Here is a 21,737-nt window from a genome sequence, read left to right on the forward strand (position 1 = left end):
CTCTCACTCTCTCACTTGCTTACTCACTCTTCCTTCTTCTTTTCCCTTTTAGATACCCTGGTTGCATTATTGTTACTGAAGGGGTACCCTGCTTAACACTTTCTCTCCTTTTAGCACCCAGTTCTTATTCAGAGTGATCATTTCCAGCTATCATCCTCCTAGTGCTCCCTTCTCTGTCCTAATGAAACAAAGGATTCTTAATGCATCTTTCTGAAATCTGCCACTGGCTTCACTGAAGCCCCAGGAACTGGAAGACAAACTCAGCTTGACTGAGTGACTGAGGAGGGAGTGCTATTACCCTATTTCTGAAAACTTCCTACACTCCCGCTTCCAGGAATCAAGGAGTTTTTTTTTTTTGTTTTTTTTTTTTGCCATCTTGACTGCCAGCAATAGTTTGAGTTGAATCTTTTAATTAAAAATTTATAGTGTAATAATAATACTTAAGCTCACATGGCACCTTCTCCCCAGGAATCTCAAAGAACCTTCTTGACATCAAATTATTCATATTTTAGAGCAATCTTTGTCAGGTCCCTGGGAGTCAAAATATTTTAGTAAGAATCTAAAAATAATGCTTGCTGAATGAACGAATGTATTTCCCTCTGTATTCTGTGAGGAAGTGAGGCAAAAAAGGGGGTAAGCACAGAAACCCAGCATTTCGCTCTCCCAGGCTCTCCACAACCTTTTGACATACCAGATAAGGAGATATTGAGAGAATAACAAACCAAAAAGGACAGGGTTGGAGAGGTAGTACAAGGGTTAAGGCATACACTTTGCATGAAGATGACCCTGGTTCAATCTTCATCATCACAAGGTCTCTAGAGCATCACCAAGTGCAGCCCTGGAGGTAATCAACACTGCCAGGATGCCCTGGCATTCACACCCTAGTCCAATGTACTGAATCCTCAGCCTGACTGGCCAAAAATTACCAGGGCAGTCATAAGGCCTCTTGAACACCTCTTGGGAAGCCCCAACAAATAAATAAAAGCAAATTCAAGTAAAAATATATATATTTTAAAAAATAACAGACAGTAGAGTCCAAGAGTCCGAGGCTTAGAGATGAAATGACTTAGGAGCCTTTAGAAGTCCCTTCACATGAGCTCCCACTGTCAGAGACAACTGAAATACAATCTATTGGTGGAAGTTTCAGGTACTGTTCTTTCTGAAGAGTCTCCAGGACAGTCTGCCAGGAAGGAGGTTATCCTCTACCCATCTAGAGGAAAGGGCACCAGTGTGGGAGTCATGGTACTGACTTTACCCCACTTCGTGCACCACATGCCTTTTCTGATCATCCTTTTCTGATCTGGCATAGAGGAACAGAGTGCTCAGGGAAAGACCCCAGTGGACCTCAGTAAGTGGTTTGGAAAGGACCATTGTGGCTGTCACTTTGGCCTTTCTGTGACACCAACTCCATAAGAGTCCCATCAGTCTGAGGCTGACTCCAAGGTCTCTTTACCCCCACCTAGCTGCCTGGACCATAAATTTTCTCTGTATCACACAGGCACATGTAGCACAGTCTTGCAGGGGAGAAGCCATTTCTGCATCTCTGGCTCTTGTGTCAAAGAGGTTCAGTTATGACTGGTAACAGCAGTTCTAAAGCCCAAATTCTTGGACTTCACAATTTATTTTTATTTATTATTAGGTGTTTGTTTGGGGACACACCCAAGTGCTCAGAGCTTACTTCTGGTTCTGTACCAAGAATCATTCCTGGCAGTAGCTGGAGAATCATATAAAGTCTTAGAAAATCAAACTGGCAATAGTAAGAAAGACAAGTGCCTTAACCCAGCGTAGTCAGAAGGTATTTTCAAGAATGTGAACTTGTTCTCTTTTAAATCTACACTGAATAGGGCCAGAGAAATAGTACAGTGGGTAGAATACTTGCCTTGCATGCAGTTGACCCAGGTTTGATCCCCACATCCCAGATGGTCTCCAGAGCACCATCAGGAGTGATGCCTGAGCACAGAGACATGAGTATTTGTCTTTGAGAATCACTGGGTATGACAAAAACAAACAAACAAATAAACAAAAATAATCTGAACTACAGGCAGTGCTAGTTGATTGCATAAAAGATATAAGGTAACTCAGGGGACAATGGCAAGAGTTAACTACAACTGTCCTTACATTGCCACTGAACCTAGAGAAGGGTTTTTTGCTATTCCTGTGTTCCTGTGCAGGCCACAAAGAAAACTCCCCACTGAAGGGCTTAGGTATTGTGGCTTCTCTCAGTCCTTTAGGTCACTGAGGCTATTGACTGTCACCATGTATGACTGTCAATGATGAGTGTAGGGTTTGCGTCACAGAGATGAGAAGGGGAGAAAGCATTGCTTGAATTCACCTTCCAGAGCCGTTGAATCCCAAAGCTTCCATAGCTCACTCTGCAGCTATGACACCCAGACAGACAGGGAGATGTTCTGAGCCTCAGTGTCCTAACCAGGCAATGATGAGGAGAGTCATACACCTCTTCTAGGGCAGTTTTGTCTGTTCAATGACACTGTGAATCTTAAAGTACTTTTAAACTTTAATAAAACTAGGATCATTTACTAGTGTGAAGCTATAATCACCATAAAGAAATGAGCCTTTTATGGATTACCTGACAAGGGAAATAAAAGAATTCAACAGCTATGCTGATCTGCACGGCATAAATCCTGAGTTGAGAAGAAAAGCCATTTACAAGTGAGAGGGAAGTTCTAGCTTCTTCACAGTGAGAACTTGATAAATTCTATGGTATAGACTTCGAAGCACATCCTGCAAACCTACGCAGGACAAAGAAGACATTTTCAAGGATAACTTTTTCCATCGTCAGGCAACCAAAACTCTAACACAGCTCTGCTGAAGAAGCGCCAAAAAGCTATCCACCGGGAAAAGAAATAACCTTAGAATGGATGGGCCTTTCAATCTTTCTGAAATGATTGCTAGAGCACACGGCTCAAGACTAGCAGTCAGAGCTCCCTGATATTCTTCAGAAACAGTGATTTCATGACAAAGTCACTGCTGTTCCAGCCTTCCACACACCTACATGTGTGTGCCTCTTCTGCAAACTTGAGGCTGCTGAGAGTTTTAAAGCATGCAGAGAGCTACACATGACATTACTCCTTTTCTTGGAAATAATATGTATTATGTAATTAGGAATGGGATGAGAAAGAAGTTGACCTAAAAGGGACTGAAACTTTTCCCACTCGGAATGGCAAAATAGTATTTTATTCTATTTTTGTTTTGTTAGTGCACACTCAAGGTATGCACAGGGATTACTCCTGGCTTTGTGCATACAGATTATTCCTTGCAGTGCTCAGGACCATGTAGGGAGTTGTGGCTCAAATTCAGGTTGGCTGCAGGGCCTTGTTTTGCTGGGCAATACTCAGGAAGACTATTGGTTTTCTCTGTTCTCTGATGTTCCTTCCTGAGCTTCTCTAGGGTGGAAGCACAGAAGAATCTTATGCAATAGGTAGTGGAAGGAAAGCCTGTATTCACAAAGCAAATCAACTTCACAGAATCTTTTGAAAATCACAGCTGGTGTGGGCCATAGGTATGAAACAGGGAAAAATAATTTATTTAGTAAACTTGAATTTTTGAAAATATCTTGAAAATAAAAAGCAAAGAGAGCAGGATGAGATATCGCCTTACCCCTCCTTTATAATTCCTTTAAAGAGGACCCCAATAAATGCTTATGAAATGAAACTAAACTTCATAAAGTAGATACATACTAAATCAGAACAATTGTTTATACAACCTTTATAAAAACTTCATTCCAAAATAAATCTGTAATGGTATTAAGAGAAACTAAAATTCATTTCTAATAAGCCTTATGAAATACAAGTTCTATGCCTCATGAAAATTTGGGAATATAATTAATTCTTGATTCATGACTATTTCCACATTAGTCTTGCTGATCCTGAGAGATGCATAATCAACAACTTGGCATTCCAATTAGTTAACCTCAGTGTATTCCTTTAAACTCAAAATGTATCTGCATAAAATAAAAACAAATGTATATATTAATCATTTCTCTATAACATCATTTAAATCAAATATATTTGGGATAATTGCTAGAAGGAAAATATCTTGTCAGGACCAATAAACATAAGGATGACTGATAAAAATAAATGTCTACCTAGCCCATCTGTCATCATCTGCACTATTTTTTCCATAAAGAAATCATATCCAACACAGATCCATCATGGAGTAACTGATTAGATCCCCTGAGTAAAGTTGATCTTAGATATCAAAATATAGTTTATGCTCACTATTTACTGCACTTTTTATTGAGTTTCATGGATATAAGTGCTGAGTGGGCAGACCAACAATAGATAGTCCTAACGTGATCAGAGTTGTTTGCCTGCATTGACAAAAATGGTGATAAAGTAGATAGTAATTGAGACAGAGATGGAAGAAAATTACTTCTAGAATGGAATTGAATGGATCACTGGCTCCAGCCTGGATCACAGAAATTTCTCCCTGAAGCACAGAGAGTAGCCCTGGGCAAAGGCTACGCACTTACATGAGCTCTAGAGCAGCTTGAGACAGGGCAGGGCGGGAAGGGGTGTAAGCACTTTACCTTCTTGCACACAGATGGGCTTCTCATTCGGGATCCAGCCTAGGCTGCCATTGAGATGTTTCATACACAGTCTCTTGGTCGATCCCCTCAGCTTAAATCCATCCTGGCAATGAAATCGAGTGACCGAGCTTTCAAAGAACACCCCTGCACTGGGAGTGCGAATGCCATTCTCGGGGATGCCTGGATCTGCACACACCTGAAGGTCATCAAACCCTATAATGACAGAGAGAAGAGAAGGTGTCTTTGAATAGATTCTAGTGCCCCGGGTCTTCCTTAATGCAAGTCCTGGATCATGGAAACAATGTCAGTGCAGAGAATACCAGACTGTGCCCACACCAACCCATGGCTATCAAAATTTTAGCCATCCGGCACTCTATCTTTTGCCTTTTGCCGAGAAAAGAGCTCATTAGCTTTGATTCCCACACCAAAGGAGCTCTTCCAGGAATTCAGGAGTGGATAATGAAGGGAAAGAAAAGCACCAGAAAATAAAACCTAAGTGCTGAGACCCAGTGAGGGAAAATGGCTGCCAATAAGAAAAGAAATGGACTTTGGGCTCATCTTGAAACATAGATAAGGTTTCAGCAGTCAGAACTTGGTGGGCAGAGACAGAGTTTTCTGACTAGTACTTGGCTCAAGCAATGGGTAAGTGTTAGGAGTGAGCAGGAGAGGGTTGAGAGTCCACAAGTGACCATGTGTGAGAGGCAATCCTGGGAATGTCTCCTCCCCTACCCTCATCCCCTCTACCCAGATTAGTCCAAGTTTGTCCTCTGGTATGTTGTCCTTCATCACAGCCTCTATGTGGCATCACCACTGTGTTGTGAGAACAGCTCTGCATCCAAGCTCTCCCACAGGCAGATCTCCTCCAATGGATTTCTTGACTCGCACCCCTTCAGCCTGCAGAGACAGAACTACTAGATGTGTGCTGAGTAATAAACGTTCTGAAAGGAGAGCTAGAGGCATGTTGTGGTGACCTGGAAGCAGGAAGAAGCCATTGCAGAGCTTCAAAGTTCATCAGGAGACCCATACCACAGAACAGGAATGTGGGAGTAGTTCAGTCCTCTGGTCAACTAACAAGATGCCAGAGTGAGGGGACACGTTTATGATGAGGGGAAAAGTCAGACCCTGGAAGGAAACATGGGTGCCAGGAGCTGGCTGAAGGAACTGAGGATAAGTAAGGGATTTCAGGTAAATATGCAAATGCAGGTACATCACCCTACAGCTTTAGGGCATCCTATCATATCTCACACTTTTACACAATCTCAGCAAACTGGGACCAAGAACAATGCTTTTATGCTGACAGAATCTACCCACACCCAGAGGTTCTTGGCGAGTCTCCTGGCTTCCCAATGAAGCTCAGATTTGCAAACCTCCCTAAGGATCTTCTTGCAGAAGTCCTCTGCCTGTGCTCCTCTGCCCAGTTCTTCCTGATCCCATCTCATAATTTTTTGGCATGCAAGATGTTTTATTATTCTTCAGATTGTTCTGCCAACTCTTATTTTATAGAGGCTTCCTGTATCTTGGAGTTCACTGATTTTTTTTTTAGCTCAAGATGATGTTATTCTGTTTCCTTCTATATATAATCTTCTAATCTTCCTTTATTTTCACCTCCCTTCCTCTCTCCTTCCCTTCCTCCTTGTTTCTTTTTGTTTGTTTGGTTTTGTTTTTAGACCACATCACAACCAGTGATGCTCAGGAATAATTCCTGGCTCTGTACTTAGGAATTACTCCTGGTAGTGCTTGAGGTGGAAGTGGTGGAGAGATGCACAAGGTGCATATGGGACCCCTAGGATAGAATTCAAGTTGGATGTGTGCAAGGCAAGTTCCCAACCCCCTATTGCTCTGGTCCCACCTTCTATTGAGTTTTGTATATCTCTATCATACTCTTCATTTATTCCACTCTAGATTGAAGTTTTCTCATTTCTGATCTTATACTTTTATACTTTACTGAGTTACCTGTACCATCACTTCTTTGAGATCTTTAATTCTCAGCCCAACTCATGTGTGCTCATAGACAACTCACTTGCAACCCTCCCCAAATGGCCTGACCCTGGACAAACTGCCAGAGCCACTTTGCTAGAAGCTATACAGCTTAAGGAGGCAGAGGGGCCCAGGAGGCCCAGTGATGTGGGTAGGTGATCTCTGTGCCAAGTGCTGAGGTGCTATGCTGGGAGAAAAAGCCAGGCAGGAAGGTCAGAGGGGCAGCCTGTATCTACAACTGCCTCCCTTACTGTATCAGTCTGAGCAGGGCTGAGACTGACCAAACTGAGGATGTTTTCACATGGTGGACCCCACCTAGACTCTCCTCTTGCACCTGCTATAATCATTCACTCAGAACACCCTGACATCACTGAGGGGGTTCAGCACCTGTCTGGGAATAGGACCCTCAAGTATAGGCAAATCATTGCTCGGCAGTTTGAGTTTTTATTGGGAGGATACATGTGGCAGGTTTTTGAGTACTTCCACAGTGATGGATGTTAAGAGTTTCTTCCAGAGCCTGGAGATCTCAGGGAAGATCCTTAGACACACAGCCATTACTGCATCGATATGTTAAACTAGCAACAGCAGTGTACACAACCCTATTACAGTCTAGAATGCCCCAAAGCAGAAATGTAATAGAAGCATGAGTGGTCTGGACATTTTGATCCCTGTGTATGAGAAGGACACCCTCCCCCTTCATGCTGTAAGTCCAAGAGAACCTGGATGTCAGGACAATATATTAGGAGTAGGGCAGATGAATCAATGATAGGTGTGATCATAGAAGGACAGCTAAGCACTGTGGCTGACAATGGGTAAGCCTCAATCTGCAGAACAGGTAGGCATAGGGCAGCAAGAAGGGAGGAAGGGTGCTTCAGGTGAGATGGCAAAAAGAAGAGAGGTGAGGAGCAACTGAGCACATAGAGGCAAATGGAGGTTCTGGTAGGCAAAAGGCAGGTTGCTTGCTGAGATTGGAGGCCCACAGTGAAGGAGGGAAAAGAGATGGAGGCAGAATCCTTGGATGCTGTAGTGTCCGCCCAGTATTTGGAATTGAAACAGGGAACTGACTTTTCAACAGGGTATGGAAGTGAGCAGATCAGCTCTTTTGTACCTCTAACACCCTTACAGAAGAATGACTGGCACAGGCCAGGCAGGAAGTTGGAAGGGTGGGAAACACCTTGTATGTCACTGCCTGAAGCTCAGTCTCCCTTCCAACCATCACCTGATAATGAAAATCCACCGACCTAGGGGATGGGAGTAGGAGCCAGGAGGCAGGGCAATGAAAAAGCTCCCCAGTGGCTCCCCAGTGGCCTTTCCAACACCTGTCAGAAGAGCCAGTGTTGGAAAACTGAGAATATCAGATTTACTGCAGTCATGAGAAATGTGGAGTCAGAAATATGGTAGAAGCCACAGAATAGATAGAGCTGTTGAGGCATTATGGCCATAAAATATGGGCAAAGACATAGTATAGTGGATAGAGTACATGCCTTAAATGTGCTGACTTTGGTTTGGTCCTCAGCACCCTATAGTCCCCTGAGCATCAATATTAGTTAAACCCTCTTTCCTCCCTCTCCACTACTATTCTATTCTCTCTCCCTTTCTCTCTCTCCCTTTCTCTGTCTCTCTCCCTTTCTCTCCCTCCCTCTCTCCCTCTCTCCCTCTCTCTCTCTCTCTCTCTCTCTCTCTCTCTCTCTCTCTCACACACACACACACACACACACACACACACACACACACACACACACACACACCCGTGCATAGACCACTTAGCCTATGACACCACAAAGCTGTTCTCTTTCTGAGTAAGGACACATAATTCAAATAAGAGCTAAGAATCCAGCACTGAATCCATCAGAAAAATGGCTTCGGTTCTAATAAATAAATGAGAAGCAAGTCATAAAACTACAATGTGAGAGGAGCAGAATTTTCTTACAAATCTAATTCATGCTCTTTTTTAAAAAAAAAAAAAAACTTTTACCTCCTTTTTATAAAACATTCCCGTTCACTTTCTCTGTTTCCATTTGACCAAAGCTACCCTCTCTGATTCTGTTCCCACACCTAGGACAGTATTGGTGATCAGAAATGCGGTAGCCATTGATCATTGGATCCAAACACGAGCATAAAAGAGGGAATAAGAAAGGTGTGGGGGGAGAGAAGCAATCAGAAAATAGGGCAGTACCAGAAGAAAATAATCTTCATTTTAGACAACTAATATCATTGAGCAAGACAGTAATTTTCCAGGGTTGGTTAGAGCTCTAGATTATACTTTTCAAAAGACCCCCTAACAGATATGCTTCCAGACTGGATTATTTTTCTATACAGCTACTTCCTTAGTGTCCTTTTAAAACGTTCATAATCAGGCCCCATCAGATCAAGTATCCATTAAAGGGCTGGGATGGCAGCAGTGTTAGGAAAAAGAAGTGGAAAATAACTTGTATTACATCTGCTTGGTAATCGTATCCTTGAAGTCCCAACAAATTTCCCTCCCAGTCTTCAAATTCTGTGCATGTCTTGGAAACAGCTTGCAAATATAGCTTGAAGAAGAGTGATGAGCCCAAAGAATGACTGTTAGCATGTTTCCTCTGTAAATTATGGTGCTTAAATAATTTTTAAAATTCTAAAAAAAAAATCAAGGAATACATAGGGTTGGACCTTCAAGATAATGATTTTAAGAGGAATCTTCGATGATCTGATACCATAGGCTAAAAAAACACAAGAAATATAAACACAAAATATAAACATACATCAAACTTAAAAGCTCTCCATTTTATTTATTTATTTATTTATTTATTTATTTATTTATTTATTTATTTTTGTTTTGGGGCCACACCTGGTGATACTCAGGGGTTACTCCTGGCTATGCGCTCAGAAATTGTTCCTGGCTTGAGGGACCATATGGGACACAGGGGATCGAACGGCTGTCCATCCTAGGTCAGCCACATGCAAGGAAAACGTCTTATTGCTGCCCCACTGCTCCAGCTCCCAAATCTCTCCATTTTAAGAGAAATGACAACTATGAAAAAAAATAAGATTTCTCAGTAAGAGAAAATTCACTTATTCACATATGGCAAAGGTCTAATATTCAAGATATATAAAACAAAACTTAACAAGAGAATAAAACAAACAACCCCATCAAAAACGGTGAGAGAAGATAGCAGACATTTCCCCAAAGAAGATACTGCAGATATCCAACAGGCACATTAAAATATTTAGCATAGAATGTTTTGATGGTCTTGGAATGAGGTTGGGGCGATCGCCCTCCCACCCCAGAACACCCCAGAAGATAGCAGACATTTCCCCAAAGAAGATACTGCAGATATCCAACAGGCACATTAAAATATTTAGCATAAAATGTTTGGATGGTATTGGAATGAGGTTGGGGCGATCGCCCTCCCACCCCAGAACACTCAGTAGCCCCCACCTATACTTGCCATCTTGTCTACAGAGAAATAAACTAACTTTACCACTAACTAGAAAATAATGTGATGCAGATGAATCTTCCAAGGGAGAACTGATCTAGGCTGAAAACTCTGGAGTCTTCTCAGGATGAGGGCAGGCATATTCTTCTTTCTGCTTGCAGCCACACCCCACATCATCAACATAGAAATGGCTCACCTCTCCAACACAGCCTCATCAAGCTGCCATGCCGCCAAATTATTCCATCTCCCTACCTCCTGGACACCTTTACATTTCATAGTACTGTCAGCCTAATAAGATCACAGAAATCTAATAAGAAAATTGCATGGAAGACCACTAAGGTCAGTGAGTGAGACAAGAACATAGAAGGATCAGCTAGCATCAATTAATCCAGTAAATCCTCAATGACTTCAGTAACACCATTGTGTGATAAAGAATAATGATCACAAATTGACTTTTATCGATCTAAGTATTTTTTGCTTTGAGGCCACACCTGGCAATGCTCAGAGGTTACTCCTGGCTCTGCAGTACTCAGGGGATCATATGGAATGCTGGAGATCAAACCAGGGTCAGTTACATGCTAGGCAAACATCCGACCTGCTGTAATCTCTCTCCAGCCGCATGATCTAAGTTTTATAATTCCATTTGCCTTTGTGTTGTAATAAACAATATTATGTAAGTTTATTGTATCTGCTAAGAAGGCAGGCTGGGAGTAATAGTTGGAAAACGGGATAGTAGTGGAGAGAAGGTCACATTGTGGTGGGATTCGTATTGGAGCATTTAGTGCCAGAAACAACTGTATTATGAACGTCTTAGTAAATCTTGGTGTTATAATAAAAGATGTAATAAAAAAGCACTCAGCATTATTTATTATCATTGAAACAAAAATCAAAATGACAAGCTCACACTAGGAAAATAATTTTTCCAGACCAGAAACAACCAGTCTTAGCAAGTATGTGATAGAAAAGGAATCAAGGAATCTTTGTTATCTGTTGTGTGGGAAAATCATCTAGCCCAGCCTCTACAAAAAACAGTATGAGATACCTCAAAAAATTTAAAAAGCTTCCATATGATCCAATGACTCCTCTTTTTTGGCACCAACCCCCCAGATTACAAAAGTATTAATTTGAAAAAAATGTTTGTACTCTTACGTTCACTGCAGTGTTATTTACAATAACTAAGATCTGCAAATTTCCCAAGCACCCAACAATGAATGCATAAATAAAAAAATGTAGTACATATACTCAAAGAAATACTATTCAGCTATAGGAAACATTAAATCTTGCAGCTCACTACAACTTGGATGGAGCTGGAGGGTGTCATGCTGAGCAAAATGAGTCAAAGGGAGGACAACAGAATGATTCTTTCATATGTGGAATATAAAGAAACACAGTAAGGAGATAAACAATAGTCAATGATATCAGACCCTGAGAGTCAGCCTACAAAATTGAGTCTTCAGAAAGGAGAGGGATAAAGAAAAAACAGATTTAGAGACAATGATGATGGAGGAAAGGCGCAGGGACATTATAGTTCTAAAATATTAACATTAACACTATTATAAAACCATGATGACCACATTTTAAAAAGAAAAGAAAAGTAAATATACCAACCCTCCAGTCTCATTATGAGAATGTAGTTTGGTTCCTTTTGAGTCTGCAGACAGTTTTACTGTGAGCAACCTAAGAAGTCTTTGAAAACAATCATAAAAATGAAAGAGGTGTGAAAAGCAATCTTTTGGCTTATTATAACTGAAAAGTCATATTCTAGAAAGGAAGAGTGTATCAAATGTAGCCAAATCAATTTAGAACGAGTGCTGAGTTTCCATTCCTCCATAAACTGCTCTATGAGTCTTTGGGGAAAGAAAGAGGATATAGACCTAAAATTGATTTTTTATGCATTCACTTAGTGAGAGGATCCTGGGGCTAGTGAGGGAAGGGCAGCCCTGAGAAAGTTCCCTCTTGAATGAGTTGGTACATTTTAACTGAATCATGAATCACCCCCAATCCTTGTTCCTCTGTATCACCCTCACTGTCAGTCTCACTGTTGGCATTAAAACCACTTGAGAGGAAATCTTAGCTGACTTCTAGTCTCCCTTGGAAACAATGGGGAAAATGCACGGTCAGTCCACTCGCACGTAAGGCAGATGGTAGAGCGGGACTAAATCCCTGGTCTTCTAACTCACAATCCAGTGCCCCTGTCATTTTCAATACTGTCTGCACTGAGTTCTTTCTGCCATGTTTCATGTGTTCCAGTGACTCAAACTTTTATGACAGTGTAGGGAAAGAACATATGTCATGCTTGTGAATCCCCACCTGCCAGGACTAAATTGAGCAAAAAGCAGCAATGAAGTGTTTGAATGATTGACTGGGAATCAATTCTCATGGGTTCCCTACAAGTGGAAACTTTCCAATAGGGTCTTAGCTGGAGGAGTCTGGAGGAACTTTCTTGCTTTCTAAGACATCCAAGCACCTAGGTGGACAGCCCTCTTGTTTCCTCTAACCATTCTGTTCTTCTGTAGAATGTGTTAGTGATGCAGGAGGCTCTTGAAGAGCTCACAGCTTAAACTGCAGGCACAAGCTACATGAAATAGAGCTGTCCTGGTGATTTGAGAGCATACTGCCCTGGGAAGGGCAGGGATGATGGGAGAGAGATGTGGTGAGCTCAAGAACGTCCCTTAGAGATTTTCCTCATTAGATCTGAGCATTCCAATTCCAGCTTCAGATTTCCTGCACTGAAATCCTGCTACTCATTTCCAGCAACAGACCAGGTGCCTTGCAAACCATCAAACTGGTCAAACCATCAAACTGGTCAAATATCCCTGTGCTTCAATAAGTCTTTATCTTGGAAGAAAACTATTTCTGTGGCACTTAATAAAACCCTTAAAATCAAATTTTAAAATAAGTACAAAATGGGGGAAGGAGCAGTGGCTCAAGCAGTAAGATATCTGCCTTGCCTGCACTAGCCTAGGACGAGCCACGGTTCAATCCCCCAGCGCCCCATATGGTCCCCCAAGTCAGGAGTGATTTCTGAGTGCATAGCCAAGAGAAACTCCTGAGCATCAGCAGTTGTGGGCCAAAAGCAAAAACCAAAAAAAAAAAAGTACAAAATGTACTTTTTAAAATACCCTAACTGTTTATCCATATAGGCTTCTTATGGTACAATAGTAAACTAAAGCAAGTTGGTTGAGTTCTTATCATTTCTTGAGAGAGACCCCTTTATCATCTTATGGTCAACTCAGATGTTGGTTGCCACATGCCACCTTCAACTTGCTACCTTCTCAAAAATATATTACTTGTGGCCAGAGCAGTAGTACAGTGATTAGGGCACCTGTCTTGTATTTGGTCAATCTGGATTTGATCCCCAAGCCCCCATATGGGTCACCTGAGGCCACAAGGGAACCCTGAGCACAGAGCCAGGAGTAAACCCTGAGCATTGCCTGATGTTAACAAAAAAATTTTTTAAACAAACCCCCAAATCCTCCCCCTCAAAATTGCTTGCTCTTAGAATGACTTCAGCTTATTTTTAAATGAACATATGTAATGCCAATGAAAGTACAGGTAAGGTGCTTGCATGATGTTAATCCAAGTTTGATTGAGCACTGCCAGGAGTTGACCCTCAGAACAAGGCCTGGAGCAAGCCCTGAGCACTGCTGGGTGTTACCTCCCAAATGGTACAAATAAAAAATGAACACATGTACTGACAGCTTGTCTCATTCCAGAAATGAGCTCAGCTTCATCAGGCATCAGCAGCAAAAGAACAGAAAGCAGCAGTGCACCTGACATCACAGCTGGCCAAGCTCATCGGCGGCAGCCAATAAACCAAGTCCCTGACACCAGTTCTTGCCAACAGAATGCCCTTGGCAGTGGCTGGCTGAAAACACAAAACTTCTGATGGGCTGGAAACTTCCCACCCTCAAAGCTAATGGTGCATTTGGGCTGGTCCTGGCTCTGCCCCTCCCCAACCACCAGAGGGTCCTGATATTGTATCAAAACATCCCATCTGTGCTAAATGTTTCTTTAAGCTCAGAAGTCTAAAGGAGTTCTACATAGTCTAAAAGTCCATTTCAAGCCAAAGTCCTCAGACTCTCCCCAGCCCCACTCAATAATAGTATAGTTTAAGGACTGCCCAAGTGAGGAAGCTAGATGGCCCCAAGGCACCCCAATTGTTCTAGGTGCCTGAGGAGTGATACCCACATCTATAAGGCCAAAGAGGAATTTGGGAGTAGCCAGGGTGGGGCAAGGAAGAACTTTCCCAGAGGAAGAGGGAACTCAGAGGCTGGAGTCTAGTATAGAGGGTGGAACATTTGCCTTGCCAGTGCCTGTTTCAGGTTCTATTCCAGGGCATTCCATTTGGTACCCTGAGCAATAAATATAGTAGTGATTCCTCAGTGCAGAGACAGGAGAAATCCCTGAGCACTGCTGAGTTCCTTTTGGTAGAAAAACAAAAACAAAAGCAAAAATAAAAAGAGGGATCCCAGAACCAGACTGTGGCAGATGCAGCAGGTGACAGACACTGTAAAATCACAATGTCAACAATGGGGGGGTTGGGTGTGTGTGCGTGTGTTGTGTGTGATTTTATTTCTAAAATGATTATAACACAAAAATCTCTGTCAGTGTAAATATGTCATTTGACAGAATTTCAGCTTTTGGGTTTTGCCTTCTAAAGGAAAGCTGGAGCCATTTATGAAATAAAATAAAGGTAATGGGGGAGGATTCTCTGCATATGGGTGACCTGGGTTCAATCCTCAGCATCCTATATGGTCCCCTAAACACTGCCAGGAGTGATTCATTCCTGAGTGCAGTGCCATGAGTAAGCCCTGAGATTTTCTGAGTGTAGCCCAAATACCCCCCTTTCTCAAAAAAAAATATATTAGTGCAGGGAGCAACAAACAGAGATAATGAGAATGGGGAGACCTGAAGAGCTCTTCCAGGACTCCAAAGTTCTGCCCTCAGAGAGGCTGTGAAACCAGTGTAAAAGTCTCAAGAAGCACCTTTCAGAAACAGTAAAAAAAAGGCTCCTCAGGTACTTCTTGCCCAGCACAAATGTCTATGCTTTGTGGCTTTATTAGTTTAGTTATGTAGATGTAGCAAAATGCCACATGAAGTGTATTTTTTTCAGCCACTCACAGTCTATGAAAAGGTATCGAAAATATTGCTTTGCATCTACTCTGGGTGACAGTCTATTTGAAAACATAATGTATAGGCATGCAGCGGGAACCTTAGAATCTAGAGACTTTGTGCTTAGAAGGCCTGACTGTCGGTTTCTTGCTGCATAACCTTGGCTGAGTGCCCTCAGCTCTCTGCAATGGAGGTCTCTCCAAATAGGTAGATAAGAATAGTACTGACCTCTTGAGCTCTTGTGAAATACAGGTAAAGTGTTGACAGATACATGCATGACAGGCAGATGTCATTAATATTCATTAATATTCAGCCAGTTCCCTACGAAACACATAGCTACATCGAGAGGCAACCTCCTCATTTCCTGGAGTCACCTTACAACTGGAAATATTCATGCTAGTAACTTATCCTAATTTGTCCACAATTAATTGACTACTGAGGAAGTGAGCAGATGTTGCAAAGGGTTGAGACCCTCATTTTTAATGTGGGAGATTCAAATTCAAATTCTAGTACTGTATAGCTTCCTGAACACTACTAAGGAGTTGTCCTGAGCATTGTTGGGTGACTCCAAAACAAAACAAAACAAAAATCATTCAAATTAAAATAATTATTGAACACTGGAACAAACAAATACTTCTGGAATTATTTCTTCAAATACAGGGGGGAAGATATTGAGTCACACCTAGTCATGGACGGGGCTTACTCCTGGCTCTGTGCTCTCGGTAGTACTTGGGAACCTTATGTGGTTTTGGTGATCAAAGCTGGCTCAGTTATAGGCAATTCAAGTGCCCTACCTACTGTCCTATCTCTCTGTTCCCATTTTTGGATTTAAAAAAAATTATTGAGTTACTGTGATTTACATTGCTGTTAGTGGCAGATTTCCACACCACCTCCATCACCAGGGTGCCCAGTTTGCTACACTGACACTTCTGGAATATTTTGAAAGTTGAGCCATACAAAAGGCAGGAGTAAAACACCAACCTCCAAGGAACTGAACTGGAATGTCTTCAATGAAGAGGCCAGGTTAGAAAGGAAAATTGAGGGCTACTGTGTTCATGGCTCAGAAATATCTTGTCTTTGTTCCAAAGTTTTTACTAGGGTTCTCTGAGGTGGGGCACACATGTCCCAACCCTCACACCACTCAGTCCCCCCATGATCGACCCACTTCAGGCACACAAACATGTAGGTTTCTGAGTGCCAGGGAGTTAATCCCAAACCCAACAATAAGAAAGCACCAAGGATTCTAAGATTTATGAAAGAAGGTCTAATAACAATAGAAAATATTCAGGCATATTTTCCAAAATTACAAAATATGTCAACAGAGGATTCAACAGATTTCTAAATGAGTTTTGTTAGGGAACTCAAGGCAATGTGATTCCATAACTCACTAAATTTTCATTTACATACTTAAGAGGTATGTTTAAGTGAGCCAAAAATAAATGAGGAGGAAGCATATCACTGTTCCTATTTATTTTGGCTCAACAGACTTTTTACTGCAAGAGCAGTCTCTCCTGGGAAATTCAGCAAAGGAAAACCAGCCAGCAAGCCAGGCTACTTACTATAGTAGTTTTAGCTTCCATACTAGTAACATTGCATACTATTTATTATAGCAGATTTAAACTAACAAGACACCACTTAAGCCTAGTTCTTAAAAGACACACAATAAATTGGTGGAGATAGACTTTATCTACATGGGTTGAGGTTTCACTATTCTAGATTCCATTATACAGAATCTCTGGTGAACACTGCATCCGCAGTGATAAAACATCATAGCAACTCAGAATATGATGGTAATCAAGTTAGTAACTTCTCCCTACAACTGGTGAGAATGTTTTAATGTTTCAAGAATTATCCAGAGACGAATATAAAGCTTGCTATGTCTGAGCAAGTAAATGTAGCAAAAATACGTCTTAATAGCATAATTTAGACTTGATTAAAATGGATAAAGACCACAGATGTGGAAGTCATCGCATCCCCCATTTGATGCCAGAACTGATATTTTCCTCCTCTTGATTTAATTCACTTTGATTACCCAATTATTCCTAAATCCTTTCACTCAGTTTCAGCTTCAATAAAACAGATAACAATGCTAACACATAATATGATTCCCGCTCTGGTCTCATGATACTGTGTCATAAAAGTATGCCCAACCACATAACAACATTATCCCAGAATGTGATATTAGAACATAGAGGGGGTGGGGGGAAACACCAGAACAAACCTCTATCTCTTTAAAATAGAGCAAGCACAGAAACTATTCATCAGAAAAATAGGACAATTTCTTTAATACATAGAAAAATGGCAGCCAAAAAACTTCAGAGCTGATAGATATTCTAGAATGATCACTCGAAAAAACATTTGAAGAAGGCATGGAGAAAATGAAAAACTGGAGGACGCTGTTAAATATGTGACTCTTTTTCTGTTTGAAAACACAACTCCCTAGAATGTTTGAGTAGCATAAGGCCATTGTCTGGACCTTTAGATCAGTGACCTCTGGACAAGTAAAATTTGATCTGTCTGGGTTTGAATTTCTTTTCTCCAAATCAAGTCATTAAAAAAGTTTTTAGATCCCTTTCCACATCTAAGTTTCATGATTTCTAGTTTCTTCTAAATAAAACTTGGTGACAACTTTCCCGAGAGTAGGCAGAAAAACCTGAAGGAAATGCCTTTGGTACCTTGGCAGAGGGAAGTGGGCATTCTGCTGGGGAGGATGGTGCTGGAATGATGTATGCATAAAAATATCATTAACAGTATTGACATCACAGTCCCTCCATAAAGTTAAAAACAAATCCTGGAATGAATTCTCAAAATGCTCCTGGCTATTTATTCTTTTGAAAAACATCAAATCCCCTTTGGCTTTCTCCATGAGCAAATGCTTCTGAGGAACAGTGCAACTGCCATTCCCATGCACACGACTGTATCATTGACAAAGAGTCTCACAGACACCATCTCGCTTCATGCTACAGCCTCCCCAGGAGAACAATTCGGGAGCCACAGGATTTCTTCTCATAGCCGCTTTATGAAAATACAACTGTTACTAGCAACGATGTGAAAGCAATGCTCACAGAAACCCGACGGCAATACTATGTCCCCGAAGGATCCTTTGTCAGAGTCCAGATAATCTGTCAGCTTTGAATTTCTCTGTACTTTCTCAAGAGCCAATGAGGGTTTTTAAGAGCATGGCAAATAGGAGCAAGAGACAGATCTGAGTGAAAGAAGGTGTTAAAAACCATCACACTCTTCATCTCAGGTTTGTCATCCAAATGAGGAACTTTTTGGTTTCTCATATCAGCATTCCTCTTCCCAAACTGCATGGACACATTAGCATCCATAAAAGACTTTTTAGGTCATATCAGGTATTTCCAGGAAAATATCTTCCATGAAGATTTCTAGAACTTCTTTTCTCTTAGAAATATACAGCCTTAAAACGCAATCAAACCAATTAATTAATTGTCAATATTTCTTATATTACTTAGGTAACCATGCATGTTTAGGAAAATACTTGTAAGGCAGGTTTACCTCTAGTTACCTTTTAAACAACCAATTCAATAGATCACTTCTTTTTTTTTTTTTACAATTATCTTTATATAAACACCGTGATTACAAATATGATTATAGTTGTATGATCACAGTCATGTAAAGAACACCCCCCTTCACCAGTGCAACATTCCCACCACCAATTTCCCAGATCTCCCTCCTCCCCACCCCCACCCCCCACACCTGTACTTGAGACAGGCTTTCTACTTCCCTCATTCATTCACATTGTTATGATAGTTTTCAGTGTAGTCATCTCTCCAACGGCACTCATCACTCTATGTGATGAGCTTCATGTCATGAACTGCACCTACCAGCCCTCAATTAGATCACTTCTTAAATAAACCGAAACGCCTTCATTTCAACCCACTAAATGCAAAGGATAATGTGGAAATTAAAAACAACTGCAACTGGGGATATGGAGAGAAACCCATGCAAATTTAGAAGCTCACCAAAATGATTGAGCCTTATAGATGAGACTTAAAAATCAACACTTAATGTTTTAGCAGCAAAAATCAAGGAGGCATTAGCTTGTGAAATTAAGCAATTTATAGATGAACTTAGATGAACAATTCAACCAATTCAAAGAAGAACTCTTTCAAAAGATGAAAGAATCCAAACAAATGGAATTGAAATAACTAAAGAACATGTTAGGAAGCCATAATAGCAGAATTACACAGGTGGAGAACCATACAAACTTGAAGACAAATTACAAGGCAGCATTGATAAGAAGTCAAAAAAGAAAGGAGAGACAAAAATGGAAGAAGACATAAGGCACTTAATTAACAAAGATGATAGAAATAATCTTCAAATTACAGAAATACCAGAAGGTGGGGAAAAAGGGAAAGGGGAACACGTAGTGAGGGAGATAACAGCAGAGAACTTCCCCATCTCTGGAAAGAAGGTGCTGTACAAACCCAAGAGGTAAAAAGAATGTCAAACAAAATAGACCCTAACAGAACAGCACCAAAACATATAATAATCCAAATAGCAAAATAACAAACCAACAACAAAAAAGAGAGAGAGATAGACTCTTTAAAGCTATAAGAAGGAAGAAGTTTCTACCTTAAGTAGAAAAAAAAGAACATAAGAATCAAACCAGATCTCCCATTTGAAATAATCCAGGCAAGAAAAGAGTGGAATGACATATTAAAAATTACTGAACTAAAGAAACTTTCAACCTAGAATCCACTTACCTAGCAATCATAATTTATATGAGAGTGAGGGATATAAACATTCTCAGACAAAGAAGAACTTGCAACATTCACACTAACCAAACTGACTAAATAAACTATTCAAAGATTAATTATATAAACCAAATACCCAATTATAACAGCAACAACCCTTCACAATTCAATGGCACAACAGGCCTTTCTGTCAATAATTTCCTTAAATGTCTATGGACTAAACTTTCCCATCAAAAGGCACAGAGTAGTGGGTTGGATCAGGAAACAAAACCTACTCATCTACTACCTGCAGGAAACATACTTAAAATCTCAAAATACACAGAGCAAACGTATGGAAAACAATTACACAAGATACTGGGGGAAAAAAGCTGGGACAGCCATACTTATATCAGATCAAACTGCATTCCACCTCAAGAAAGTACTTGGAGATAAGGATGGACACTACTTATTGATAAGGCGAATAATAAACCAAGAAGTACTAATTCTGATCAACATCTATGCACCAAATGTAGAGTCAGCAAAGTATGTGAGGCTCACAAACCTAAAGAAACATATGAATAGAAAAGTGATAGTAGTTGGAGATTTCAACACACCAGTTTCATCACTGAAAAAATCCACCAAAGACAAAGAGCCCTAAACGAGAAAATAGAAGAGCTAGGACTAATGTGTCTATACAGGGCCTTTCATACCCCAAAAGTTGAATACACATTCTTCTCAAGTGAACATGGAACGTTCTGTAGGATAGATCACATTTTAGGGCACACGTATAACTTACATAAATTCAAAAACATAAAAATTATACCAAGCATCCTATCAGACCACAATGCCACAGAGATCAAAAAGAAGTGGAGAAAATCTAACACCTGGAGACCAAACAAAACGCTGCTCAGTAACAGCTGGATCAAAGAGGAAATCAAAGAAGAAATAATGAGATTCCTTGAGACTAATAATAATGAAGAAATAAATTACCAAAAATCTATGGGACACAGTAAAAGCAGTAATTAGGGGAAACTCATAGCAATACAGGCCTATATTGGAGAGAAGAAAAAGACTAAATCAACAACCTAGGACCTTAAATATCTGGAAAACCAACAACAAAGGAATCCAAACACAAGCAGAAAAAAGAAATAATAAGAGAAGTTGACAAAGAAGCCATATGGGATAAACAAGCAAACCTCAGACATGTGGAACAAGATCAGGCTCTGTTGGGGGTGGGATGTGATGTGTGTTTAGGAGGCTTCCCCGTAATTCTCCGCCAACTCACACATTACTTCAATACAAGGACCTAGGGATACTATGCACACAGGACCTATGATGCAAGGGATTCCTGGACAATACCAGCAGTGGTCATGGTTTCTAGGGCTGTACCCAGTAATGCTTAGGGGACCACAGGGAATTGATCTGAGGTCAGAGGCATTGAACCTGCTCTAGCTGATGTGTTTTTAATGTGATAAGCTGCAGAAACTTCATGCTGCCATTTAGTTTAACTTTATATAGGAACATAAAGTCACCATAAAAAACTTGATCAAATGTAAATCAGGGCAAGTTCAAATCTGAGCAAACAGGGGTCCTGGCTCTCAGCCACAGAACTGCTCTCTGACCTGCAATTCGGATTCCTGTCAGCAGAGTCTCCACCTGGTGTATGGGAGCCACTGAGCTTAACATCCATTTTAAATACCAATTCTTTTCATTTTGTGTCACTTTAGATACAATGGACTCTCTCTGAAAAGTTAAATTACAGGGATATTTTTTTCTTTCTTATTTTTGCTATTTGTTTGGGGGCCACACCCAGCTTGCTAAGGATTTACTCCTGACTCTTCACTCTAGGATCACTCCTGGCGGGGTTCAAAGGTCTACATGGGATTCTGGGGATAGAAGCTTGGTCAACCACATGCAAGGCAATTGACTTACTTGCAATGTTATTATTCAGGCTTAGGGAATGGGGATTTTTTGTTTGTT

At 40.8% G+C, this 21,737-nt stretch overlaps 1 protein-coding gene across 1 annotated transcript in view; it reads right to left on the reverse strand.

Annotated features, from left to right (window-relative positions):
* The window catches only part of SUSD4 (sushi domain containing 4), a 97,995-nt gene that overhangs the window by 19,232 nt on the left and 57,026 nt on the right, over window positions 1-21,737 (reverse strand). The window contains exon 3 of the mRNA XM_049776592.1: window positions 4,550-4,762. Within this exon, the coding sequence (XP_049632549.1) occupies window positions 4,550-4,762 (213 nt within the window). The remainder of the gene's footprint in view (window positions 1-4,549; window positions 4,763-21,737) is intronic.

This window comes from Suncus etruscus, chromosome 7 (genome assembly GCF_024139225.1).
Source record: "Suncus etruscus isolate mSunEtr1 chromosome 7, mSunEtr1.pri.cur, whole genome shotgun sequence".
In the NCBI taxonomy this organism is placed as follows: domain Eukaryota; kingdom Metazoa; phylum Chordata; class Mammalia; order Eulipotyphla; family Soricidae; genus Suncus; species Suncus etruscus.